Source organism: Fringilla coelebs (assembly GCF_963513975.1).
Source record: "Fringilla coelebs genome assembly, chromosome: Z".
NCBI classification, from domain to species: Eukaryota; Metazoa; Chordata; class Aves; order Passeriformes; family Fringillidae; genus Fringilla; species Fringilla coelebs.
The window spans coordinates 59466916-59487927 of record NC_140031.1 but is presented as its reverse complement, the minus strand read 5'-3'; the positions used below and the strand labels follow the sequence as shown (position 1 = coordinate 59487927).

At 38.8% G+C, this 21012-nt stretch overlaps 2 protein-coding genes across 2 annotated transcripts in view; one reads left to right on the top strand and one right to left on the bottom strand.

The window, feature by feature from the left end:
• IFT74 (intraflagellar transport 74) overlaps window positions 1-2518 on the bottom strand; it is a 35653-nt gene extending 33135 nt beyond the window's left edge. Inside the window, exons 1-4 of the mRNA XM_084225753.1 lie at window positions 2410-2518; window positions 1761-1907; window positions 1169-1304; window positions 601-649 (exon numbers count right to left, since the gene is read on the bottom strand). Of these exons, the coding sequence (XP_084081879.1) occupies window positions 601-649; window positions 1169-1304; window positions 1761-1889 (314 nt within the window). The 5' untranslated portion in view covers window positions 1890-1907; window positions 2410-2518. The remainder of the gene's footprint in view (window positions 1-600; window positions 650-1168; window positions 1305-1760; window positions 1908-2409) is intronic.
• Window positions 2519-2656: 138 nt separating this feature from the next.
• On the top strand, window positions 2657-20752 carry PLAA (phospholipase A2 activating protein). The gene is made up of 14 exons (XM_084225526.1): window positions 2657-2849; window positions 4923-5116; window positions 6041-6141; window positions 6224-6344; window positions 6723-6890; window positions 7919-8054; window positions 8558-8727; window positions 10087-10244; window positions 11325-11544; window positions 13513-13581; window positions 15157-15228; window positions 16051-16152; window positions 16737-16901; window positions 18331-20752. The coding sequence occupies exons 1-14, from the start codon at window positions 2701-2703 to the stop codon at window positions 18894-18896; spliced, it is 2391 nt and encodes a 796-aa protein (XP_084081652.1). The 5' UTR covers window positions 2657-2700; the 3' UTR covers window positions 18897-20752.
• Window positions 20753-21012: the final 260 nt, after the last annotated feature.

Below are 21012 nucleotides of genomic sequence, written 5' to 3'. Positions count from 1 at the left end.
GTAGCTGCTAGAAAATCTGGGTATGAAATAAAATCTTTTAATTAGCTTTTTGTCTCTGCTGGTAAAACAGATGTGGAAATAAAAAAACCACAGTGTAATTTTACAGAATGTGGGTACCATCCATATTTAAAATAACATCTTTTAGGACTAATTATTCAAAAGTGTAATATGACCAACTGATAAAATCCTGAATGCAATAGTTTTCACGAGGTCTTGCCTTTGTCATTGCTAGTTGAATGTATAATTCAAGCAAACCATCTGAAATGTACAATAAAAAGTTTTTGTTTTGCAATGCTACTTGTTACAAATGGAGCTATCATACCTCATAAACATTGGAGGTGGAAGCTCAGAATCACTGACCCTCCCCTTACCGACACCGTAAGAGAGCATTTAACTTAGCAGGCCTAACAACAAAAGCTCAAGGGAATCTACATCCTTTCTTCCTACAGAATATTTATATGCAAAATAACCTTCACTTTTACAGCAGCACTGCTATAAAAGTTCATTATAAGTGAACACCACTTACTGCATGCTATTTTCAAGCTCCAATTCTGTGTCCAAAAGGGAACAGACCATTAAATGTATGTTGTTAAGACATACCTCAGCACGCCAAGGTAGTATGTTTTATCCATGATCTGTCTCTGAGGACCTGATAAAAAAAAGCAGTATAATATTTTTTTAAAAAATCCCTAATTTAGATTAACTAAATTAGGGAAAAATTAGGAAAACAATCTGCAAAATTGACATTAAAAAATGTCCAACTAATATCTTTTAGTGTCCCTATATAGTTATTATGTAATTTTTAAAGATAAGACATTTTTGGACGGCTGTGAATATAAACATTACTAATACAAATAGAAATAATTACTACATAATAAAATACTTTAAGTATTCTGTAGTGATGGAAGAAGACACAATAACCTTGTTCTATTATTTTGAATTATTTTTAAAGACAGCTCAGTTATAGAAAAATGCTTATCTTCTTTGGCTACCAAAACTAATGACAGAAAAAGGGATGCTTTAATTTTTTCTTTCTTTTTGCTTCTCTTTTTAATCACAGCTCTTCACTCTGCAATTTACACAGTGATGAAAAGCTTTCCTTTAAATACCAAAATATACTTTCAAAATGTTTGCAGACACCTTGAGGGCTATTTTCAATATAAAGTACCTTTCATTGCAGTTTTTATTCCACTTAATCCCTGTTGAGTCACTGGACGGTCTGCAACTTTAATCTGAGATGATAAGACTCCTCCAGGATTCAAAGAACCACCACGAGAACTAGGTCTTGCTGTACTAGGAGGCATCTATAAAAAGGAATGAAAAATCTACCAAGTCTGAATTATTACTTTATTATTCTTAAGCAATTGCCAAAGCAGTTAAAAAGTTCAGTTAGTCTCTACACTCTTTCTGTAGGAATCTTTTATCATTTACATCTCTTCAGGGAAGCAAAGCTTCAGATTAATATCTGCTGTAGAAGGTAAGGGATTACTTTTGAGCAGCTGTCCATTGTTCCATCTGTCTGCAACATTAATGCTATTTAGGTCTCCCAGGTGAACTCTGGGTGCTGGATGTCCCCGATCCCCTCCAGACAAGGTTAGCAAAACTTCATACAAAACTGAAATCTTAAATTCTTCTTAAAAAAGAACTTCTTCTCACTCTGGTCTTGGTACTAAAAAAATAAGGTTAGCACAAACAAACAAACAAACAAACAATCTAAATACATAAAAATTAATGACATATTTTAATATTTTCTAACATACCGCTGTTCCTATTCTGCTTGCTGATGGAGTCCTTGATGAAGAGGCAGGCCTTGATGAAGAGGTCAGTCCTATTCCTGCTCTTGAAGCAGAACGAGCTGTGGGAGGCCTGTTACTGCTGGCCATATTCATTTCCTTTTTAACTTCTCTCTGGTAAGAAAAGAAATCATCCTTGGATTTGCACAAGGTCCTTAAAACTATGAGAAACCGACCCTTTAAAACATAACTCTTACTAGAATGTTATGGGGCGGGGAGGGGGGGTTGGTTTGGTTATTTTAGCAATCTGCAAAGTACATCCTTACTGGATGGCACGAGAGAGCGGCAGGGCTCAGGAAGGATCACTTAACGTAAGCTGAGGCAGCAGTCTCTTTTCAGTGTTTAGTGAGCTCTCAGCTTATTCTTGTGGCATTATTGTTTCCGTATATAAATGCAAATCTTTAATGAAACAAACTGGAAGCGAGCAACTGGTGAAATGACTCATTCCGGTTATCCACAGAGGGTCCGTAAGCCATCACCCATCACTACAGCAATCCCAGACTGCGCTATCCCTGACAAACCCCGGCAACTTTCGCCACCCCGAAGGAGCCCATCCCAGCCGCACAGCAGCGCAGAGCCAGCGCCGCGACCGCCCAGGAGGGCCCTGTCCCCTCACCGCGCCCCTCAGCCGCCATCAGCCCACGGGCAGCGCCGCCGTATCGCAGCAACCACTCGCGCGGATATCGCGATGGCCACAAATCTCGCTCCGGCCTCCGATGTCTCCCGAAGACTACGACTCCCAGAGGGCCTGGCGAGGGAAGACCGGCGGCACAACCACCTGCGTGAGCGCAGTGCTTGCCGGGATAAGAAGCTTCACCTTGGTCCGGCGGCGCGCCCTGTGACGGCATTTCCGGCACGACTTCCGGCGGCGGCGCGGCCCGTGCTGTGTCAGGCCGGCGGTGCCGCCATGGCGGGTGAGGGCAGCACGTTCCGGCTGCGCTGCTCCCTGCTGGGGCACGGGCAGGACGTGCGGGGCCTCACCCGTGGCCTCTTTCCGGAAGGGAGCTTCGTGTCCGTCTCGCGGGACAGAACCGCGCGGCTCTGGGCCCCTGACGGGTGGGTGCTGGGCCGCGGCGGAGAGCGTGGAGGTGGCGCTACAGGGGCTCCGCCCGTGCCCCGCCGAGTTCGTCTATGCAGCTGAGTTCTCCTCAGGGGCTGCCGGCAGAATCGGTGGGGCCGGGGGAGGTGGCGGGCAGCGGGAGCCTGTTCGCAGGAGGTGCTCGTGGTTGGCATTGTCACTTGCAGAGAATCACATTAGGGGTTTAGAAGGGACCTTCAAGATCAGGTAGTCCCAGTCCCTCAACCACGGGCAGGGACAGCTTTCACCAGAACAGTTTGCTCAGAACTCTGTCCATCCGGGCCCTGTTGGCCCCTTCAGATACTGGAAGGTTGCTGTGAGGTCTCCATGCAATTTTCTCTATTCCAGGCTGAGCAGGCCTAACTTCTGCATGCCTTTGGGGAAAACTGTATGTTTTTAAGCAGTTTGCTGTACATCGATGTTGTAGTGTGCTGTGGAAATAGTAACAATGTCAATAGTTCTAGGCATCTTTTTTCTAGGTGGTATTAATAATGCTGTTTCTACGTCATGGTATTCAGTGCCCAAGTAATCTTGCTAAGTAGCAGTGCTGCTGTTTTGACAGTAAGGCAGTGTGTTTTGAAAAAAAGCACACAAAAAGCCCCCATCCTTTCTCACCCTTGCTAAGCAAGCTTCTTTAAAAGTAAAATGGAATATGAACAAAAAACTGTACAGAAAATTAAATACACAAAGACATAGAAAAAGAAAAAAATATGCCAAGATTAATTTTTCTGCTATTCATGTTGCACAGGGTTGTCTCCTACTAATTTTTGTTGTTGAATTCACAAAGTGAATTTTTCAGCATATTACCTTGACCAGAAACAGACCAGATACACTGCTAAGCAATGTGGAGAGAGATGTGGGGTATTGCTGGAAGCTACAGGATGTACCTCCTCCCCAGACTGTAGTTTTGTACTCTGGTCTGTATTCTGAAGTTACTAGGCATGGATATTTCCCATTGCCTTCATGTGAAATAGAAATAATTTGTTGAGTGCTTATATGTGTCTTCGTATTGATCTCTGGAGCTCTGTAACTGAGGTGAAGAAAAACTGATCTTATTAAGTGGGTCTTACTAAGTCTCTCATCACAAGAGAAAGAACTTGCTAAATTGCACAGAAATTTGCAGGAGGAAAGGAATTCTAGTTGTAACCCACAGTTTTTGAGAACTTTGTGAGGAAGAAGACAACTTGTATCAACTTGCAGTGTTGATATTGATTATCCTCTGCTTCGAAGGCTCAGAGACTAGAGTAGTCAGGGTTCAGTGGGTGAGCACATGGCTGTGTGCTGTTTTGGTTCAGCTTCTGTAAGAAGAGAAAAGCTGATTTGTTCTATGTGCCTTAAGAGGAGGTCTTTTAGAATTTAGAAGAGTATTGCAATTCCCTTAAGTATTTCAATCTTGCCAAGCTTTAGGGTTTGGAGGATAGCAGGATGGTATCATATGATAGCTCATATTTTTGAGGGTGGGGGAACAAAGACAGGCAAACAAAACAAGCAGACAACACCACAAGCTGCATGTTTATTCTATGGGAATAAGTAGCTTCTTTCAGTTAGTGCTGTAACTACTGAGGTTGGCTGAGGATGAAGAAATGAGGGTGCTGGTTGAGTCAGCTATGATCTGTTTAACTTTTATTCCTCTGTAGTGCTCCTAATGAAGTACCAGTGAATACACTTGGCTGGCAGTAAACTACATTTGTGTGCTCTTACTTTAGCATGTACTTGGATATACATTTGAGTTTTCAGACAAAAAAAGGTGCCATAAAGACAAACTGTAGCTATTTCTGATCAAATTTTGCATAGTGTTTGCCAATGAGCAAGAAAGAACAAAAGTCCTTCCAGGCCTACCAGTGCATTGAAAAATAAGTGGAAAGCTTTAGTATTGTGTATGGGGAGAAATTCTGGGATGGAATTTTTGTCTTAAATTTCATCCTTTCTAGGCCATCCATAGTACTTATTCAGCACAAGGCAAGCATAGTTATTAATTAAAGAACTGTAATTTGCTAAAATAAAGTACTGTTTCTGTCATGATTCTAAATCGATTATCATCTATTTTTAAGTCTTAACAGGGGATTTACTGAGATGCACTGTATGAGTGGCCACTCAAATTTTGTGTCTTGTGTGTGCATCATACCTCCAAGTGACCTCTATCCTCGTGGGCTCATTGCAACTGGTGGCAATGATCATAATATTTGCATTTTCACAGTTGACAACCCAGCTCCTCTTTACGTCCTTAAGGGTCATAAAAACACAGGTATGTAGTAATTGTACTTTGGAGTTTTTTACCTAAAAGTTAACATGATTTATTAGAGAGAAAATTAAATAAAATTTATGAAACTCAATTTTGATTTATTTGGTATATTATGTAGTAAACTGTTTAATTATGTCCTCTGCAAATAGGATTTTGTAATCTTAATTCATTCAGTGACCATTCATTGCAAGGACTTCCAAGTTTGTCCTGATGAATGTTTGAACTTTCACTCTCTCTGTAAATTCCTGACAATTCACAGAATTTTTGTCAAGAATTTCACTTTTAAGAAGCAGTTAGTTCTTCATGTATTAATTTTTTTGTCAAAGCTGATACAAGTGGAAAAAATAAACTTCCTCTGCCCATTTTGTTTCTTAGATGGGTATTTAATATTAATTGGTGCTTTAAATACAGAGCTTTACACTGTGTTACTGGAGGATTTGCAGATTACCTTTCTAGTAAATCTTTGAATCTCACCACAGTTTCTTGGTGGTAGTATTTTGCCCTCCAAGAAGGTGAGCTAAGTATTTTTCATATGAAATAACTTCTTGAAGACATAAATTAATATTTATAGACAAAACTTTTCTTTCTCTTCAAAACTACACATTTGCATTAATTGTGTGTCTTGACTAGTTATCTCACCCGTTTGTCATCATATTCTAGTCCAAGAGAAGAGATCTGTGACTGAGAGAAATTTAAAAATGAGTGGCAAAAATATTTCAGTTTTTTAAACCTAAAATTAAGAGAATTTTAAGCAGCTTCTTTCTGGGTTGCAATGCAACTACAGTTCACTTAATTCTTCTCTAGACGCCTCAACACTAAATATGCTACTAATACCAAATAAATCCTCTTAAATGAATCTCTTGAAATTGCTTAAGATTTGTGGCAGTGCAGGGTACTTGTCAGTTCTGACTTAAATGTTCGTTCCAGTTTGCAGCCTCTCATCTGGGAAATTTGGCACATTATTAAGTGGATCATGGGATACAACCGCAAAAGTCTGGTTGAATGACAGATGTATGATGACATTACAGGTATGAAGTTCCTCTACGTGAATATGAAGTAAGTACTCTGAATTTGATTCTGACATGTCTTACAGTGTCATGTTTTTTGCAGGGTCACACAGCTGCAATATGGGCCGTGAAGATTCTTCCTGAACAGGGATTGATGTTGACTGGTTCAGCTGACAAAACTATAAAACTGTGGAAGGCAGGCAGATGTGAAAGAACGTTCACCGGTAAATGTTGCTGCAGTTGATAATTTCATTGGTGTGGACTGCTCTTGTTAAAAGAGAACAAACACTAAAATCTTAAAAAAGCAATAAACTGATAAATAACTGGATAAACTGAACAGCAATAAACTGGATAAACTGAACAATATTTAGGCAGGATTTTTAAAGTAAACTACTTTTTGAAGTAGTTGTGTGTCCAGAGGCCACATGACTTCTAAAAAAATAAGATATTTTTCACAGAATTGTGAGCAATTAATTTTTTTTTCTTCTAACTGTTCCCACAAAGATTTATTGCCTGGATTTAGATGTGGGCTATGCAAAAGTGGTATACTGCTGCTAATGGAGACAATTACTGCATTAAAATTTTCTCTTCTTTTTGTAAAGGGCATGAAGATTGTGTGAGAGGTTTAGCTATTCTCAGTGAAATGGAGTTCCTTTCCTGTGCTAATGATGCTAGTGTTCGAAGATGGCAGATCTCTGGCGAATGTCTGCAGGTGTATTATGGACATACAAATTACATATACAGCATTTCTGTCTTCCCTCAATGTAAAGGTAGGATTCTTTCCTGACTGTTACACAACATTCTTCAAAATGAAATGGCGGGGTGTGTATTTTGATGTTCTGTGCCACTGCCACAACTGAAGAGCACCAGTAGCATTTATTTTTTTTCTTACACCTAGTGTAAATAGATAAAAAAAATACATTGAGATTGACTCCAAGTTGCACTGCTGTCAAAATAGCTCTGGCAGTATATGGGATAAAACGTCCTGGGTTTGGGCTAAGTGAAGGCTTAAGTAAAACTTAGATGAAACGGTAGGCAAAACTATTGTCTTAGCTGCCACCTGTATTTCAGTTCTGTTGCAGAGTAGTAAAATAGTAATTTATGGCATGCCAGTTTGAGATAATATAAATTTAGATACTTCCACAATGTGCCTTATATGTAATTTAGGTTAAGAATTTCATGTTATGAGGCTTAATTACATTTGTTTTCAGAGTTATAGATTTAGAGGTTCAGAACTAACTGTTGAGCCAATTGTAGAAGAAATTCCAAGTCAGTGACCTTTGTGGAGTGTATTGGACACTTGCACATCTGTTCAACAGGTCAAGTGCATGTATATGGGTTAGTGCATATATTGTAGATCTCCTATGCCTTAAAATTCCTCATTGAGAAGTTTGTAGACTTTTGAAAATGCTCTATATGTGTTTCCTGATAAAGCAGGCTTACCTTCCAAAACTCAGTTTGAAACAAATGTGAACTTATGCAGCTATAGTGCAAGATGAAACTATGATGATTATAGAATTATTCAAGCCCTTTAAAGGATGATGGGATCTTTTTTCTCTTGGGCGCAGTTTTTTTCACTGTCTGGCTGCTTAATCTGCAATTTATGCACTTTGGATTTTTTGAGAAGGCAAGTGAACAGTGGTTTTCTTTTTGCTCTCTACTTTAATTGAGAGAAGTACTAAATTGCAGAAAGATTCTTTTACTGTTGTGATTTTTCAATGTCCAGTTTCAGAAGAGCATCTATTATCACAGTATGCTAAAAAGATACTTTAAAAGTTTTTTATATCTTTATTTTCAGGTTTTGTAACAACTGGAGAGGATAGATCGCTTAGGATCTGGAAACAAGGGGAATGTGCTCAAACAATCAGACTCCCAGCTCAGTCTGTATGGTGCTGCTGTGTCTTAGACAATGGTGACATCGTAGTTGGTGCAAGGTATCCCAAGTTTTACTTTCAGTATATTTGTAGATCCAAATCTGACAATCCTTGAAGAAATTGCCAGCATCACTTTGAATGTCAGTTTCATTTATATTTAAAAATAACGCCTTCACAGTGTACGTGTGTTAAATTTAAGCATGCATTACACTACATCCAAGAAGTAATTTCTTTATGTCATTCATAGAGGTAGAGTGAGTTCTTTGGAAATGTGATAAATCATGAATAGACTTCAGAATAAATTTAGTAAACATGGTATAAAAAAACCTTTTGATAAGCATATTGGATGTTGATTTTAAAATTATTCTGAAGACAGGGTTACTTGCTTGTTTCCTGCTCTGTATGGTTTTCGTATGAGAGTGAATTCCTTTCATAACAATAATTGGGAGGGGTAGTTGGAAATAGTGATGGTTTATTGTGACATAGAAGTTACCATTAGAATTTATGCAGTCATTGTGTTATTTAAAATAGTATTTCTATTTGAATGTTTTCTCTCCCTTCAGTGATGGAATTATAAGGGTGTTTACAGAGTCCTTGGAACGTACAGCCAGTGCTGAGGAGATTCAGGCTTTTGAAAATGAGCTTGCTCAAGCATCCATTGACCCTAAAACTGGTGATTTAGGAGATATCAATGCTGATGACCTTCCTGGAAGAGAACACCTTAAGGATCCTGGTAAGTTACTGTACTTCCGTCATGTTAGAGGTGCCTCCAGATCTTGGTTGGAGGTGGTGAAGCTTCTGGTGGTTTCCAAACTTAAAGCTTTAATCCCTTTCTATAGGGTTACTGAAGGAAATAGTTTAATTTTGCTCTGGTAGCCTTTCACAGATTCTTTTGGAAACAGGACTCAAGGTTTTCTGGTTTTGGGGGTTTTCTTATTCTTCTATGAGATAATTTAGAAAAAGATGCAATTGATTTTACAGTATGTTTGAGATATTTTCTATCTGTTCTGCTAGCTGTACCAAGAGTGTGTGAAACAGGTAATTTGTAGAAGGACTACTGAATGTGCAGGGTTTTTTCTTAATAAAAGTAGAAATGCAGGTCTTCTGCTATAGCTTTTGTCTGGAAAGATGGTCTTGATGGGCTTGGTTCACACTTCGTAGGTACTTGAGAATGCCGTAGAAGCAGTAGTAAACATTATTCTTAAACGGACAAATACTTTTTCTCAAGGTGAAGTAACTGGCAAGTTCAGCCCCTTGGCTATGATCAGGAAGTGGCATAGATCTTAGATCCATATGAAACTTTGCCTCTTGTTAGACTATGGGAGAAGATCACTTTTCTTAAATGGCATTTCACTGAAAAGCTGATTAACTTCTGAAGTACTTGAGCTAAGTATGGGTTTGGCCACTTAGTCTGCTGGCAGATATCATTACCATAATAGTAAGATGCTCATTAAGATTGCTGATATTCTTGTTTTGAGATGAAGTATTTTGTCTGGTTTTTGGTGGGATAGAGTTGATTTTCTCCATAGTAGCTATTACAAGGCTGTGTTTTGGATTTGTGCTTGAGAACAGGGAGGGGACACAGCAGGGACAGCTGACCGCAACTGACCCAAGGGATATCCCCATACCATTCAGCATATAGGCTAGGGGGAAGAAGAAGGAAGCGAGAGGGGGGATGTTTGGAGTGTTGGCGTTTGTCTTTCCAAGGAATTGTTGAGCTTGTTGGAGCCTTGCTCCTCTGGAGACAGCTGAACACCTGCCTGCCCATGGGAAGTGTTGTATGAATTCCTTGTTTTGCTTTGCTTGTGCATGTGGTTTTTGATTTACCTTTTAAATTATATCTCAATCACCAAATTTTTCACTTCTATTCTATTCACTCATTCTTACCTTCTCTCCAACCATGAAGCCAGGGATTGTGTCTTTGTGGTGCTTAGTTGCCATCTGGGGTTAAACCATATATCTGCTTAATTCTTGCGCTGTTGTTTCAAGTGTTGTTGAACTATTTTTAATTTTAATGCTGAGCACCATTTGAATATTTTTTCTCTTCTGATGTAAATCATATCCTTGAAATTGTTTGAACTCCTGCCTACAGGAACAAGAGATGGACAGACACGGCTTATTAAAGATAATGGGAAAGTAGAAGCATATCAATGGAGTGTTAGTGAAGGAAGATGGATAAAGATTGGTGATGTTGTTGGTTCTTCCGGAGCCACACAACAAACATCTGGAAAAGTTTTATTTGAAGGAAAGGTATATGCAAACTTTAATTTGTTTCATTCTTTCCTAAGTAACTTGTCTTTATTCAGATAAAATATAATTTAGAAAACAGGTATTTGAAAAATACCTGCATTGGAAAACAGGAACTTTTTTGTTACCTTCGATCTCAGAGGTAGAAGTGTAAGTAAGTACAGTTTACTTTATTACTTACAAAACGTATTTTGTAAAATGAACAAGCTAATGGACAGAAATTATTTTTGAGAAAGGCAAACCATTAATAGAGAAATTGTCAATTTCTATTGTATGTAACATTAATACCTTGAGAAGTTAGTTTTAATATCCTTCCCAAAGGAAATTAACTTTATAATGCAAAGTTTACCTAAAATGTTAGATACCAGACTTTCTGTACCGCTTCTTTATAGTAACTGTTGAACCTAAAGACAGGTAAGCTGACCTAAAGACATACAAGCTGAGAAATGTTTCCTTTACTGAAATATACAGAGGAAAGCTTGTCAGGGTCCACCACAGAAGAAATGCCTCCAAAATACTGATTTTTCACTCTCACAGATTTTAAAGAAACATTAGGAAATCGTTTGTTAGCATTAGAAGTCTGCTTTTAAGACTCAAATTTCTTGAGGTATCTGATTGCTATATAGCTTTGGAAGGAGCCAGAGTTGTCTCTGAGAGTGACCTGATGCATCTTCATTTTGTAATATATCTGTACACACATTATAATGATATGTTGTTTTACTCTGCTCTTCTTGAGCAGAGAATTCTGGAGAACACAGGTTTAAGTCTGACATGGTTTTGTCTGAAAAGGAGTTTGTATTCTTAGCAGCTGGTACAACGTTGTGTGTTTTGGATATAGTATAGCAACAGTATTACAACACACTGATATGTTGGCTGTTGCTAAGTAATGTTTAATGTTTAGCCTAAATCAGCAAATGTTTACTTGCAGTCTCTCAGGAGAATATTGCCGAGATGTTCTGTGAATAGCAGTGTTTTAAGTTTTTAGGCTTAAGTCTGGGCCTCTGTTAGACTGCATTTAATACATCATTATGTAAAAAGTGCTGGAAGACTTCTAATGTGTTTTTATTTTTATTCCACTTAAAGGAATATGACTATGTTTTCACCATTGATGTAAACGAAAATGGGCCTTCCTACAAACTGCCATATAACATCACTGATGATCCTTGGCTGACTGCATACAACTTCCTGCAAAAGAATGATCTAAATCCTATGTTTCTGGATCAGGTGGCCAAGTTTATTATGGACAACACTAAGGGGCAAACACTGTTGAGTACAAGTAATCAATTTTCAGATCCATTTACAGGTAATTATTTTAAACTTAAGTGATAACATTAGATATTCCTCTGAGTCTTCAGCACACTTGCTGAGGATGCACTCTGACTGATCTTCCACACCATTATTAGTGAAGATGTGGAGTGGGACTGGATGCAGTACTGACTCCTGTGGTACACCACCAGTGGCTGGCTTCCAGTAAAGCTGTTGCACTGGCCACCATCTTCTGGCCATGGTTGTTCCATTAGGTTTCAATCCATTTCACTTTCATAGAATCATAGAATCATTAAGATTGGAAAAGACCTCTAAGAATATTGAGTTCAGCCATTAGCTGACCACTTCCATGTTCACCCCTAAATCATATCCCCATATTCATATAGTTCCTTGGATACTTCAGGGATGATGATTCAGACCGTTCCCTGGGCATGCTATTCCAATGCCTGACCACCCTTCAAGTATAGAACTTTTTCCTAATATCCAATCTGAACCTCTCCTGGTGCAGCTTGAGACCACTTCTTTGCATCCTGTTACTGGAAGAAGAGATTGACCCCCACCTTGATACCTTTCAAATACTTGTAGAGAGCAGTAAGGTCCACCTGCACCATTTAAACACCCCCAGTTCCTTCAGCTGCTTCTCATAAGACCTGTGCTCCAGACCCTGCACCAGCTCCATTGCCCTTTTCTGGACTTGCCTGCAGCACCTCAGTGTGTTTGTTGTCATGATGGGCCCAGAACTGATCACAGGATTTGAGGTGTGGCTTCTCCAGGGCCAAGTACAGCGGAACAGTCACAGCCCTGGTCCTGCTGGGATAAAAGCCAAGATACTATTGTCCTTCTTGGCCACACAGGCACACTCCTGGATCATGGTCAGGCAGATGATGATCAGCACTGCCAGGTCCTTTTCTGCTGGGCAGCTTTCCAGCCACTCTGCCCCCAGCCTGTATCTCTGCATGGGGGAGGACGCAGCACTTGGCCTTGTTGAACTTCATAGAATTGTCTGCCCAGGCAGACTTCAGTGTTGTAGGTGTTGAACTTATTCTACAGATACTTTCATATCCTTAAATGATTGAGGGCAAGGGCACAGATAGTTCTGGGGAAAAAAAAAAAATCAGCAAAATTCTAATCAAGCCAGTTGTATTTTTCAGTCTCCTCTTTTTTTTCCAGTGAAAGAAAGGTCCAGTTTTCGTACAAGAAGTGCTAGATGCTGTTAAGGCGATTGGTAAAATGCAAGAATTTAGCCAGAGAATTAATGAAAACACACAAATGTGAAATACATAAATGACCTTTTTCAGGCAGGAAATGGAACTGGAGCAAGTTGATTACTCATGAGTTAAACCATGTTAATCAATTGCATGCTGCTTATCACATTTACAAAACAAACTAATTCAATTAATTTCACAAAGATGAATTTAAGAAGGAAATAGCATTAAAATAATTGAGCTTAATCTTTTTCTTGCAAGGGACTGAAAATGGGAATACAGGCTTTTTGGTTTATATGTAACTCTGAGAGCTGCAGTTGGCACAGAAGTAATTAGGTTGGAAAAGACCTTTGAGATCAAGTCTAACCTATGACTGAACACCCCCACATCAACTAGACCATGGTACTAAGTGCCACACATTCAGTCTTCCCTTTTAACACCTTCACCACCTCCCTGGTCAGCTCATTCCAGTAGCTAATCACGCTTTCTGTGAAGAAATTTTTCTTCATGTCTGACCTATACCTCCACCAGTTCAGTTTAAGGCTGTGCCCTTTCCTCCTGTCACTGGTTGCCTGGGAGAAGAGGCCAATCCCCAGCTGTCTACAGCCTCCTTTCAGGGAATTGTGGAGTGTGGTAAGGTGTTCTGCTGAGCCTTCTCCAGGCTAAACAACCCCATCTCTGTCAGCCGCTCTTCATAGGATAGGCACTCCACACCTCTCACTAGCTTTGTTACCCCTCTCTGGATTTTAATAACATCAAGATGGGTTTAATAGTCATTGCTTTTCTCACTATTTGACTAGGTGCTGGACGTTACGTTCCAGGCTCTTCATCTGGATCAAGTACAATACCTGGAGCAGACCCATTTACAGGTAATGTAAAATTCATATCTGTCTGGCTAGCACTTAAGATACACATTTCAGTAGTTTTCTGTTGCAATCCCTGTTTAGCCTCAGAAACAGACAGCTGTTTCTTGCAGTTCTCTGTTTGGGGCAGTAGTGTGGAATAGCTTGGTAAGGTGGGCTCTGCCACTGCAAAGCATACCGAGATCTGTTCAGTTGAGGTAAGCCCTCTGCTGTTGGGTCTGCCTCATGTCTCTCTGTCCACTACAGCAGAAGAGTAAGGACCTAAACCTTTTGTTTTGCCAGACTTTTATGCATGAACCACACAAGATAAGGTATATTCATAGAGGTAGTTTTCTATTTTAATTTTTACTTGTTTTTTTTTTTTACATGATCGTTATTGGTACCATCCATCCCATATTTTAGATTCTGATCCTTGCTGCTATACCTATTGTAAAGTCCTCCTCACTAATTTAGTAATCTTGTTTGCAAAAACATTGCCATTTCCAGCCCTGCATTGGCAGACTTCTCCCATCCCTGATTGGAGCTCTTGCTCCTCAAAGAGGTTCCTGTAATCACTTGATGCCAAAATCTTGTCTGCGAAACCAGCCATGCAGTTAGTTGCGGACCCACTTGATGAGTCCATTTGTATTCAAGCATTTCTGCTTTGTTCAGGGTAACAAAGAAATGCCCTAAACTCTTCTGCCTTGTTCTCAGAGCTCTCTAATCCCTCTTGAAATCCTCCAAGACCTCCTTGGAAAAACCATTTATTGCCATGTGGAAGAGTATCAGGGTAACAGTCTGAAGGCCAGGCAAGGCTTGGCAGTGTCTCTGTGGCATCCTGAATCCTTGCCCCAGTAGGCAAATACCTCCCAAGTTACCAGGCCATATGCATAGGCAGGTACCTCCTGATCCTGCAGGAGGTTACTTTGCTTCCCATCACTGCTGCTTGCCTTTCCTGTCTTTGCAGAACATGAGGTGCAGTCTCAACTGGCTTTTAACACATCACTGGTGGGTGTTTGTCCACACCAGTGCCAGGGTGCTCACTGACTGCTCTGAAGTTGCATATCCACAGGTAGAGCAGAAGCCTTTGTGCTGTTACAAAAACTCACAGCCTTCAGTCTTCCCAATCTTGACAGTCTTTCTGTGTCCAGCTGTTTCTCCTTTGTGGCTTTTGTGGTGCTGTGGTCTCTGCAGATGGAGGCCTCACTGAGGCCTCAGTGCAAGACAAGTCCAACTCCCACAGGAGAGGCCACTCATGGCTCAGGCACAAAGAGAGTCAAGGCTGTGTGCCCTCCTGCTGTAACTTGTCATGGATAGGGTATCTGCTCTGCTGAAGTTCTCTTCACCTATGAGTGCCAGAGATCCCACCGTGTCCCACAGTGATGACACAGTGTCTGCTAGCTGTGGGCTCACTTAGCTTGTGAATGCTGTCATCGCACAGGCATAGATTTAATCCTTAAAGAAGTTTTGAACACTACTTTGTAATTCCTTTAGCGCAGAAAAGTCCTTTTTAATGCTTTTATTTGAAAAGTAGTAACTAAATACAGGTATACATTACCTCTTTATTGGTGGTGGTGTTTAAAAACTTGACATCTCTGTTAGGTGCTGGTCGCTATGTTCCTGGTTCAGCATCAAACACAGTACCTCCAGTGGGCGGGGTTGATCCATTTACAGGTAAGACAATGTCTGCGCGTGAAAAACATTCCTGATTGTTAGGTTTGTTTTTTTTCTCTAACATGAGTTCTGCATTGATGAAAATTCATACTTTATTAAAAATAGCATATCAAAGCTGCTTATACTCTGAAATTAATCATAAAATAGGGATAACAGAGCCTTCCTTTGCATACGGGAATCAAGTACACAAGCTTTAAAATGTATAATAATAATAATCTGAGACAATTATTGATCTCCTAGTAGTTATGTTGTTGATCAGAGAAACTGATACATAGGCATTAAAATATCAGCCACTAAATGACCTGTGAGTTTAAGAAATCATTATGGGTGATGATAAAAGCTTTATATGGCTCCTTCAAAAAAGACATTTCAGGCTGCTGTTCCATGTGCCGTAACTTCATCAAGTCTGCAAATCTTCTACTGTGTAAACACTTTGATTATGAAAATAATAAAAATACAAGATATCAGCGGCAAGAGGGATATTTTTCCTAGAAAGATCCTTGGCATTTTTGTGTTAACTGCAATAGCTGTTGCTATAAGTGACTGTGCATTTAGTTCACATAATCAAGAAGTGACTGTTAATAATTTCAACCTGTAAACTTTTACATTAGGGGGGAACAGTTTGTGAAGGTATTGCTTTCAGTTTTAACCCCTGAATATAAAAATAATGTAAGGAATGACACCTATTTGCACAGACATTCAGGATTTTTTTCAAGAGCTATTTTTCTGAGTAATGTCCAGCAGTAGAGAGTTACAGCTAGGACATCATTCTGTATCAGACACCTTGTACACTGTTGAACGCTCTGTATTGCCTTTCTGTAGGAATGGATGCCTACCAGTCAGCTGCAGCTAAAGTTGAAAATATTTATTTTCCAAAGAAGGATGCTGTCACCTTTGACCAAGCCAATCCTACACAGATACTGGGTCAGTGTTTTAATAGCAGGGATTTTTTTTAATGTTTTTGAAGTAACTTGACTAACCAGGCTTTTTAAAAAAACATTTCCTTAATGCTAGATCCATTATATTAATGTAATATTGGAGTTTTAAATCACACTGAAGATTGAATATAGCACGTCTTAAACAAAACATGATCACATGATTGAAATAAAAATAAAAAAAATTGTGATCACACTAAGAACATACAGTACCTTTATTATTTTTACTAATTAATAAGAGCAAAAAGAAATTGTATTTCAGTTATGAAAGGATTGTTCTTATGACTTTTTTCTGCATTTTTATCTTTATGTCAGCAATTTCTAAAATTTTTCTACAAATTCTGAATCTTTGTGTTGCATTTTTAAAGTGGAATTAATAGTAGCAATCATTGTGATAATTAAAATTTTGAAATGAGAAATTGGAAAACATGTTTAAAAATCTGACCCCCCAAAAATCACTCAATTGCAATAGTTGTTACTTGTTTATAAAGTGCTTTTGTAGCATTTCAGTTGAAATCTTGATTTCTGAAGTTCTGTTTTGGGGAAGTTGTGTCTCTTCTTTTGGTATTACAGGCAAATTAAAGGAACTTAATGGCAGTGCAGCTGAAGAACATAAGCTTACTGAAGATGACTTGATAATCCTAGAAAAGTTACTGTCTGCAACATGCAATACCTCGACGGAAACACCTACGGCACAGCAACTTCAGACTTTATGGAGAGCAGTTAACTGGCCAGAAGGTAAACTCTTACAATTGTTTTTTGCATCATCTCATCAGTACTTCACCATGAATGAAAAGTCTCATCAGTATGTTACACTGAGTCTGTCCCAAAGACTTGATAGCCCAAGTAGAAAAGAGAAGATGAATAAAAGGTGCTGACAGCAGTGATCAGCTTCAGGGGCAAATTTGGTAATTGGTTGTCAAGTTTTGTTGGCACATCAATAAACATGAAGAGGAATCTTGATACAAAAATCAGTTATGATTATTGCATTAGCAAGGCAATCCTCAAAAAGGTGTGAGACTTGTCAGGAAATAGAGAAAGAAAGTGCGAACTTGGTATCCTAAGCTGTTACCAAATGAGAGATGAAATTATGGAGATAAATTATGGGGAAAAAATCAAAAGTAGCTCCTGTTTAATACGGTAGCGAAGAAGTTACTGATGCTCTGCTATATGATCAAAACTGCATTAGTGAAATGACATGCTGGAAGAATGGAAGTGGAGGTGATATAATTACATTTAATAATATTGTCAGCACTGATGGATTGGAAAAGCTCTTTTGGTTGTTACAGCACATTCTGGAAGAAATGATTGCATATACAGATATCTAAGAATGGTTAAAATTAACTGCTTTTTTAAAATTGCAGTTAAAGATTTACTAACAGCAAAAACATTTCAATATTAAAAATTCATGCTCAGTTTTTAATATCACTTAATCAAACTGTGTTTTGCATGTTAAGGAGCTGGTGATGGCCAGTGTCATATCTTCCAGACTCTTTGTATTGTGCAAAGCATTAATTCTGAAGAGTCTGCATATCTGCAGGAAAAACCCCTAATAACATAAGTAGTTGGACAGGTTCAGCTTTGATTTGGTCGTAAGCATTGGATACCAGTAGTAGATACAAGGAGACGTATTCAGAATTTGGAAAAGGAGGGACATTACAAGCTTTCAGTTCAGTTTCCTTACAATGATTTCTAGCTCTTCAGTCAAGAACAAATTTTTTTATTTTCTTTTCCTGTAAGCAGTTTTGTAGATATACTATACTGTAAGTTATGGAATGAGGACAAAGGGAGATGCTGTCTATGTAGGGGTGTTCAGTCACTGAACTTTCAGCTTTCAGAGACTTTTTTGGATTAGTTACCATATCTCATGCTTGTTACCAATTAGAGATTTTAGAAAAGATTTTAAGATTTTCTGAAACGCCCTATGTTAAGCCTAAATTAAGGATTATGGATTTTTTTAATGATAATTGAAGTGTTACTAGAATGGATTTGTCAATATTTGTCTTTATGAATGTGAAACAATTTATGCTTTACTTATGCATGAAACTGTTACTGTCTGTTCCCAAACCTGCAGGGCTAAGAAAGTTTGCATCTGAAAGAAACTCACTGATAAATTTACACATAATGGAGTATTAATACTAAAATTTTGTTTTGTTTTGTTCCTTAGATATTGTCTTTCCAGCTCTAGACATTCTTAGATTGTCTGTCAGGCATCCCACTGTGAACGAAAACTTCTGCAGTGAAAAGGAGCATGTACAGTTTATCATCCTTCTTCTTAAATTTCTGAATCCTAAAGGCAAACAAGCAAACCAGTTGTTGGCACTTAGAGCTCTTTGCAATTGTTTTGTCAGCCATGCAGGCCAGAAGCTCATGATGGAACAGAGGGATGAAATAATGACACAAGCAATAGAAACGAAATCAGGCAATAATAAGAACATCCACATTGCACTGGCCACACTGACATTGAACTACGCTGTATGTTTACATAAAGTCAACAACGTTGAGGGCAAAGCTCAATGTTTATCAGTAATCAGCACAGTTATGGAAGTTGTTCAAGATCTTGAAGCCATTTTTAGACTGCTTGTGGCTCTTGGGACGCTAATCAGTGATGATACAAATGCTGTGCAATTAGCTAGGTCTCTGGGAGTTGATTCTCAAATAAAAAAGTATGCCTCTGTATCAGAACCAGCTAAAGTAAAAGAATGCTGTAGGTTTGTTCTTAATCTGTTATAATAATTTTTTCTTAGCACTTGGAAGACAGTGTATGCAGAAAAAGGATGCTTTTGTTCATATTTTATGACAGACTATACTTGGGAATATACTGTGGATTAATTACACTTGACTTGTTGCAAGACACAGAGCAAATAAAACTTTTTTACTGTTTGTCATTGGACTGCTTTTCTGAAGTGATCAGTGCACAGAAACTTTGCAAGGAGTCCGGACATTGCTCAAATAATAATAGGTCACCAAGAAGTCAAACCATATCAGTACTTACAGGTCATCCAGACAGGAAGGTAGGAAATGGCTGTTATTTAGTGACTGTCAACTCTGGCATCCACCCCAAACACATTGTGTGTTCCAGCATGATTCGTCTGTTTCTTGACTGTGGGGTTTTTTGCAGTGGATGAGGGGCCCTGAGATCTCCTTAAGTTCAGCAGTGCATTTCACAAGATTATTAGTTAACCTTAGTTAATATTAACCCTTGTCAAATAGCCTGGTAAGGAAATTTTTCAGCAGCTTTCTCCACTTCCTTTTGAAACTTAACTTCTATGGCTTTTAGGTCTTTTAACCCTAGGGCTAGATGACTTTTTGAGGGGTAGAACCTCTTCCTGCCATATGGATGTTGTGCTTCACTCATAAATTTGTATCTTGCAGCTTGTAAAATGGCATGAACTTCTAGAGAAGCCTTTAACTTGACTTTTTAATTTTTAAAGACAGGAATACCCCACTAGTTAATAGCAGGTGTCTTACTCCATGTTATAAAATCTAGGTGATTAAAATAGGTCATCTTGAAGAGTGGGAGAGCAGTCTACATCCAGAGAAGAGAATGAGCAGCAGAAGCTTGAAGAAGCTTCCTAAGGGTGGTTGGTGTACCCTGCCTGTCAGTGTTTGAGGCATTTGGACAATGTCCTTGACAAGAGGCTTTAACTTTTGTCCAGAAATGGTCAGGTCCCTTTACAACTGAAATACTGTCTTGTAAACTGCACAAATTTAAAGTAAAGTTTTATGAAGCAGCTTTAACTTCATAACTGTTGAAAGGGAGAATAATACTTTGCAGCTTATTCCAGCAGATCTAAGATATTCAGCTGAAAAGGGAAATGTTATTTTCTACTACTGCAAGTGTTACAATTGGTTTCAGAATTAGGAACTAAAGAGGGTCAATGTTTCAGTTGCATTTTCATTAAACTAAGAGAATGGAAAACAGGAAAAAAAGGACAAGCTTCTGGCACATGAGCTCCACACCCCATGATACCTGCCTATGTTATGTGAAGAATTTCGTGACCAAGAGCTCTTAACTTTTGTTTTGCTCCAGCTGCCTGAACTGAGTTACTACACTGCTTCCAGCAAACTTTGTCTCTCAGATCTGTAGTTGCACACTTGTACAGTTACACTTTGGATGAATTTCCAGATAAATACCCTCATAGTCCTGATCATGGTCTGAGTCACACACTTTCTGATTTGATCTATTGGAGGTTCATATAGGAGGCAGTCCAACAAATTATTTGTGATTTACAGTGCTCGATAGATGAACCCCTCCCTGGGAAAGCGTCTAAGAATCTACCTTTAGGAAACATGTCTGTGAAATAATGTGCCTGTCTGTTGAATTTTGGTTGCCTACTATACAATTGTTCTTGAAGCTTCAGCTTTCTAATGTTGTGCTCTTCAAATGTGTTTGTACCTGTGCTATTTTAAGAAATTATACTTGTCTTAATATTTTTAGTTTATTATTGTGGGATTGCTGTGTTACAGATTATCTCTTTATGTGAAAATTGTTATGAATTTCCCAGACCAAAAATTAATGTTTATATTAATAAACATACTCTGGCAACTCCCAAGAAATGGTATATTAAAAGATATTACAAAATTCACTTAAACTTGCAGACAATTGATGAGGCACAGCAAAAAATCCTTCTGGGGACTGCAGCACTAGGTCTTAGGCAAGCTAGACAAAGCAAGCCAGGATTGTTTGGAGAGAAAGATATATGCTGTCACAGGGTACTGTGATACCATACCTTCCATGATCTAGCATCATCTGAGGAAACAGGGAGCGGGGAATTGCTTTTGCTTTTAAATGGCACTGTTTAGAACTCCATTGTGGTTTGTGTCAGCATCCACATGCATAAACACA

What these genes read in the sequence shown, in the direction of transcription:
- PLAA (XM_084225526.1), top strand. Translation starts at nt 2,701, where the DNA reads ATGGCGGGTGAGGGCAGCACGTTCCGGCTGCGCTGCTCCCTGCTGGGG. An exon ending in TAAGGGTCATAAAAACACAG is followed by an intron (nt 5,117 to 6,040) that starts GTATGTAGTAAT and finishes TGTTCGTTCCAG; the next exon opens with TTTGCAGCCTCTCATCTGGG. An exon ending in AGAACACCTTAAGGATCCTG is followed by an intron (nt 8,728 to 10,086) that starts GTAAGTTACTGT and finishes TCCTGCCTACAG; the next exon opens with GAACAAGAGATGGACAGACA.